This window comes from Danio rerio, chromosome 2, assembly GCF_049306965.1.
Source record: "Danio rerio strain Tuebingen ecotype United States chromosome 2, GRCz12tu, whole genome shotgun sequence".
Taxonomy (NCBI): Eukaryota; Metazoa; Chordata; class Actinopteri; order Cypriniformes; family Danionidae; genus Danio; species Danio rerio.
Window position 1 is genome coordinate 34,731,481 of NC_133177.1, and position 7,029 is coordinate 34,738,509.

General features: G+C 36.3%; 1 protein-coding gene across 1 annotated transcript; it reads right to left on the reverse strand.

Moving 5' to 3' along the window:
• Positions 1-961: 961 nt before the first annotated feature.
• Positions 962-5,413, reverse strand: and2 (actinodin2). The gene is made up of 5 exons (NM_001111190.1): positions 5,343-5,413; positions 4,520-4,594; positions 3,912-3,956; positions 3,370-3,497; positions 962-2,648 (listed from the first exon to the last, which is right to left on the reverse strand). The coding sequence occupies exons 2-5, from the start codon at positions 4,572-4,574 to the stop codon at positions 1,350-1,352; spliced, it is 1,527 nt and encodes a 508-aa protein (NP_001104660.1). The 5' UTR covers positions 4,575-4,594; positions 5,343-5,413; the 3' UTR covers positions 962-1,349.
• Positions 5,414-7,029: the final 1,616 nt, after the last annotated feature.

Consider the following 7,029-nt stretch of genomic DNA (forward strand, 5'->3'; position numbering starts at 1 on the left):
CTAGATAATTTTCAAGACACTTTTGCAGCTTAAAGTGACATTTAAAGGTAATTAAGTTAACTGTTTAGGGTAATTAGGCAAGTTATTGTATAACGATAGTTTGTTCTGTAGACTATTAAAAAAAAAAGCAGCTTAAGGGGCTAATAATGGGGCAAACAGTGGCGCAGTAGGTAGTGCTGTTGCCTCACAGCAAGTAGGGCGCTGGGTCGCTGGTTCGAGCCTCGGCTCAGTTGAATAGTGAAAAATTTGACAGCTGAGAATCGACTCATCAGTTTTGATCAACAAGCCATGCACAATTAGTTTTTGTCCAAACTACTGGCAATTGTACTGTTTGCACACATGTGCCAAAGCATTTGCAATTTGCTTATATCAAGAAATGCCACTCTGAAGTGAACAATTGTTCAGAGATCTAATCTTATCGTTTTGAAAAATTTCAATTTCAATTTCAATCAAGAATTGAGCCAAAGCAATTGAGAAAAATTGTAAATTATATAAAAAAAAATATTTACAAAAATCGTACCCACTATATGCATCAGGACTGTATAGAATATACGGCATTTCTTGTATACTATACAGGGCTTTATTTTTTTTATGAAGTTTGAAAGCTTTTGTCCATTTTCTTCCTCCCTTATAAAGACCTGAGATGCAAAACACGTTATCTTCAGATATGGTATTTGGAAGTGCTTAATTTAGATAGGATAATTCAATTTCTTTTCATTTTTGTCACAATAAATATAATTATACAACAATGATACAATATACTACACCATCTCTAATCAGTTGTATATAAATCACACAGAGGTTGCACATATTGAAAACATTTATTTGAGAACACAGATTTCTGCTTTGCAATTACTACATTATCAATTTTTTGTTACACTAACATATCCATATGCTCTACTAATTCTCAAGTTTTGTTTTAAATGTAAATAATACCACAAGAAGAATCAAAAAACGCAAATTTAAATTCATTTTTTATTGAAAAAGAATTATGCATAAAAGTGGAAGCTACATTAAATATGTATATTAAAAGTGACCACATAACTAAAGGAAAGTAACACAGATTTGAATATTGGTAATCGTCATATTGAAGTACCCTAACCTACACTATATAATACATAAATACATATAGACCTATCATATAATGCTTCACATTACCATCAAGAAAACCCCAAATTGTATTAATTTGTTTCCCAACATGACATTTCAGACAGAATAAGACATCATTCCCTAGAGTTACTAAAATGTCAATGATTCCTGGATGATCCTGAATCGCTTCTCCTGCACAAAGCTAAATGTGTGCAAACATGATTGAATTTTCAAGTTTTCATCCAGTTTTTTTTTTCCTTTCATTTCTTGTAGCCACCCATGTATGCTCTGAGGAAGTCCTCAAATCTTGGAACAGGATACTCTGGAGCCACATGTTCAGGTTTGCCGTGACCTTGTTCTGGCTGGGCTGGTTCATCACCTGCAGATTCTGACCGGCGCAGGCGACAGTTGTAATCAATTTCTGGGTCACAGTCGGGATGGGGCTCAATGATGCCATTCTTGACTGTTTTAGCTGGCTCTGCTCCAGTGGATGGCTGAGCGGCAAACCTCCCACAGTTGGGGTCAAATGGGTGGCAGTCTGGCTTGGAACTGGCAGCACTGGACCTCAGATCCTGGTTCTCCACTGGGGTGCAGTCCTTATCGTAAAACATATAGCAGTCATAACCTTCCTTGGTCTTTCCACGGACACCCAGATTGTGACGGGTCTGGAACTCTGGGAGAACTGGAGGGGGCTTCCTGAGAGCAGCGGATCCACCTATCAGACAATAGGGGTCGTAACGCGGGTCACAGGCCAGGTTTAGAGGTGCAGGCTCATCTCTTGGAGCATATTCCAGGACAGGTTTATTGAGAGCCGCTAGCTTAGCAGCTGTAAGGGGGTTACAGCCTTCGTCAAACAAAGGGTTGCAGAGCTTGTCTTTTGGGGCTTCTGCACTCTCAGCGGTTTGAGCTGCAGGTGCAACAACATTGGCAACACAAAGAGGGTCAGTGGCGGGATTACAGGAAGGGTACAGGTGATACAAACCTGAGGGAGATCTTGCCACAAGCTTGGGCTGACAGTAAGGATCTTTGGTAGGATCACATCCAAGGTGAGAGTAAGAAGGCAGAGGGCCGAGTGCGGGTCTGTAGCCGTAAGCAGCTCGCAAGTGATATTGCAGACACTCTGTGTCTGAAGGGTTGCAGATGCGCAACAGCTCTGCTCTCTGCTCAGCTGACAAAAATGGCTCCATGACTGGAGCATAGTAATAATGGGCTAGAGGTGCTTTCAGGGGCAGCGGGAGCAGAGGTGACAGAATTGGGGCAGGAACCTTTGCTGGGGCAGGTGAAGGCTCTTCTGCAGCTTTTGGTCTGATGGCGTAGAGGCAGTAAGGGTCAAGGTAAGGGTTGCACACTGCCACAGTAGCTTGCCTCACAGGTAAAGGCATGACAATATTAGCTTTGGGTTTGCTGGTGGACTCTGCAATGCAATCAGGGTCATCAGAGTTGGCACAGGTTTTGTAAATTTGACTCAAGTGAGTGAGGTAATGGTTGAAATTGGCACCCTCTTCTACTCTGTGCTTGTTCTGCAGGTAAACACGGTACATTCGATCCAAGTCCTCAATCTGTGGATGTCATCAGAGAAACATAAAAATTGGGTAATTGAGTTACTCTTGTTGCAGTTTCTTGAAATATCTCTCAAAAAGACGCCTTTAAAACACCCCCATTATGCTAATTTACAGGTTCCTTGTTTTGTTTTTGAGGTTTTACACAATAGGTTTACATTTATCCAAGGTCAAAATAACACTTTCAGTTAAAAAACGCCTAATTTCTTTTACCCTCAAACAGTTTGTTCTTTATAAACCCCTTTTTCAGAAAGCCTGAATTTTTCTGATTGGTCAGATGGCCCTGTGAGGGTCTACCAGTTTTAGCACGTGTTGGAAATGAAACACCATTACCATATTTGCTCATGTGCCTTCCTCCCTCAGTGATTGAAAACACTAATGCAGTAACAATTGCTTTGACGATAAAACATTTCAAGCTAGTTGATCAACCCCAAACTTGCAAGCATAATATGAGCAGGATCTTTAGACTGATAAGTAGGTTGGATAAGAATAGATTGGCATAATGCAAATGTGTTACAATGTACTGAAATATCCTTATCATTTCAGTGAATCACAATCAATTTTTAAGTGACAGTAACTTTATTTATCGTACACTTTACACAACACTCCATTCAACACTGAATGAATGTAATATTAAAGCATAAAAGGGGCTATTTAAAGAACAACATTGCATAAAGTCTCAGAAAGACTGTGACACTGACTAATAATATATACTACTCACTCCCTCCTGGTTGTTGGTCTCCATGAAGAATTTATACCAGCCCCAGAAATCAGGTTGACTTCTGTAGAAGGCAATATTCCTCCTTTTGCGGATATGTGACTTGCTGTCTGTTTCCACCTCAGATGCACCTTTTATAACAAGACAAGTACATGATAATTGTAACTATATGCACTGGTATAAAATGTCATTTTAATAGACTTTTGACTGGCACTGTATATGATAAGTTGTCTAAGTGGGAAAGAGTGGATCATGCATCATGGTTATTCGATCTTGGGATTGGAATACAGTCCAAAAATATGTTGTGTTAATTTCTAAATATAGAACCTAAAATGACATTAAGAAGATGGGTGTTGATTTTGGAGCCATGATGTAAAGAATCTGTATATGAGAAAATGAAGCACTGCCATTTTACAGTGTGCAATATAATGATTCATGTTTAATGGCATTGGAGAAGCACAGCATAGCTTTGTTGGTAGTGCCATTTACACAGCAGCTGATGATATAATTAAACACACACACACACATATACACACAAACCTTACCATCCACTTCTTCATTACGCTTTACAGGACCAGCACTCAAGAAGTCTTTATCAGGCAAAAAAAAGAGAGAGAGAGAATTGTTACAAACCAAATGTCACAGTTCTTAAATGAAGGAAAATGCCAACTGACTAATATGGACCTATGAGTGCACAGCGGGCACTTTTTTTCCTGTCAGCAGAGGCTGTGTCTTATTCTAGTGATTACCGCTCTGTCTGAGAGCTCTAAGTGCTGTAAAATGGGGTTTTAACTTCCGGGACCCCCTGCAAGTGTACCTGTTAAACTACAAAGAGATTGGGGAACAAGCCTACAGGCTCCTGCTATAATTACCAGTGCTGTAAAATAAAATGAAGGTTGTAAAACGTTCTGTACGTGCAATATTATTTGTGGCATATATGTGCACCTCCAGTAGGTGCCTTTAGATGTTTATGGCTTATGGAAAAAGTGCAGTTGTCTAATAAGTGTAGAAAGTCCTATTTTTCCATCAAAGGTTCATGGTGTGTAATGCTACTGTAATTTACTTTCATTTGACTATATATCATCAGATGTCAATGGGGATTTAAATAGTCAGGATTACCATATATTTTGTTTTAATAAAAATAGATTCTTACCTGACATGAAGACGATCACAAGAGCTGTTGCAAAGATCTTAATGAGTCTGGCCATTTTTCTCGATTAGCTGAGTCCTATAAATAAAAATTGCCATTTGAGAGAGTGATATATAGACATTTTTAAACAAATAAACAAAATAGCGGTTGGTTAGTTGGGTTTTGGAGTCTGAAGTGATAAAATTGTAACTGTTTTTAATTTTTAATGTAAAATTTGTGCAAAAATAACCAATAAATTGAAACTTGAAATAATGTTTCAGACATTGACAGTAATGTATAGTTTAGTCATTTGTGAGTCTTTAACTAAGATAATCTTCCCATGGTTTAATGCATGCAAAATGCTTGGTTGTTTTAACTAAGTTTGGGTAAATATGGACAAACCTAACTGTTGAGTTAATGTTGAAAGAATACCCAGTCACTGGGTTTGTCAAAGTTACCCAAATTAGGGTTAAATCAATAAGTGCCCCCATATTTTGTTACACTTGTTTCTGTTTAGTGGATATACTGTAGTGCACGATATTGATATGTAAAGATTTTTGCTTTTAGTTGTCAAAAAAATTCTCAGAATCTTTGTCTTTTCCTCACAGATATACTTCCCTTCTTATTAAATCCCAAATATTTCAATTTTATATTTAAATAACGATTAGACAATGAAAACGATAAATCATTTGAAATGTTTGCAGTGACAAACACATTGTGAATAAAACAACTAATATAAAAATCCATATGAGATTTTTACACAAAATAGCAGCTACAATATATTAGGTGTAGTTCTCCATATATATAGACACTCAATGAGAGAAGGTAACTGATGAAATGCACTTACCTGTTCCAACAGAATGGTTTGAAGATGTTTGTTGTGGGCTCTGAAGGGGTGTCCTGAACCCTTTACTCTCCCCTTCAAACCCTCTGAGCCGCTGTGGCGGATTGCAACATTTTTAAGGAGCTCCATGATCATTAAGTACAGAAAGGTATGTCATATGTCAGGAGCTTGCTGTTAGCCTTATCGGGATTGGCTCCTGCAAAATCAGCTCATTGACCAATGAGCTTCCTGTAATTTGTAAGAAAAGCAGCAAGATCCAGCTTGGAAGAAGCAGATATATATATATATATATATATATATATATATATATATATATATATATATATATATATATATATATATATATATATATATATATATATATATGTATTTGCTGATTGACAACTGAGGTACCACATGTACAACTGACAAAGACATGTTTGAAAACATTCAGTGCAGATGTGTTTTTTTTTTTTTTTTTTTCATTATGTGTTATAATGATAAGTTCATGTTCTTTAATCAGACCACTTTGGTTACTGTATTGATTTGTAGGCTTGATTGTATCTTTATCATGCAGTGTAGCTCTGTTGAATTCGATAATTTAGTTGAAAAAAATCTTCAGTGTTTTGTTTTTTATGAAAAATAATAACTTGATGGAACTAATAGGCATGGGACAATAACCGGTTTCAAGGTTTACCGCAGTTTGGAAAAGTTAAGATTTGAAAAACATTACATTTTTTTGTTACACAGTCCCTAAGGTATTTCTAAGGCTTTTATGTTTTTGAAAACGTACAAGAGACCAGAAATCTGTGTTTTTGAAAGTAATGATGTGAGCAGAAGTCAATGATTCATTTAAATTATTTAGCCTGACATGTTTATTGGTCCAAAATATTTTATATGTTTATTAAAAAAATATATATCATGTTCAATGAGGAAAAAGTTGTTGTTTTTCACCCAGATATTTAAAAAGAACATATTTTAGAGCAGTAATCACAATACCGTAAAATCCTAATATTTATATCCAAGGTTATCTTACCATCAGAAACATATTTCTGCTCATGCCTGAACACTAATATGACTAGACCACACGTTACAATTACAATGTTTTTTGCTTGAATAACTTTTTATTTTTTGTACTAAATACGTTTTATTGTTTATGTGCTTTGTTTTGTCTAATTGTGCATACAGTGAGGACTGATTAAATATTTCAATACTTTACTATTGGCAGTTGTTCATAAATTGTATTTTTGTCCCAATAAAGCATTTTGGGACATTGTTTATATAAGTATAACAATTTCATTTTTTATACACATACTAAGACTGCTCATTATTCTAGTTATTGGTGTAGTGAAAGCTGTGTAATGTAAACTAATTAAAAACCAGACCCATGCTGTTAAAAAAAGACAAGAAAAAAAAACTCTCTCCTCAACAAGCAGATTCCTGTCAGCAGCTTTTTGAAGGTGTTATCAGGCAGTTTCTTCACACTCAGTAAAGATTCCACAGGAAAAGCAGAAAGTGTCGGCCACTGTCATAAGAAACCGATGGCAAGTGAAGGCCAGAAGGTTACAGGATGCTATAAAAAATGAAGTTTAGGTTAACAATCCGATATTACTGCTTTTTTTATGACCAGAACATCATAGATCAAAATGATGGGCTATGTCAAATATAATTTCAGCCATGTCCTTCAGAACTTATACAGCAAATACCTACA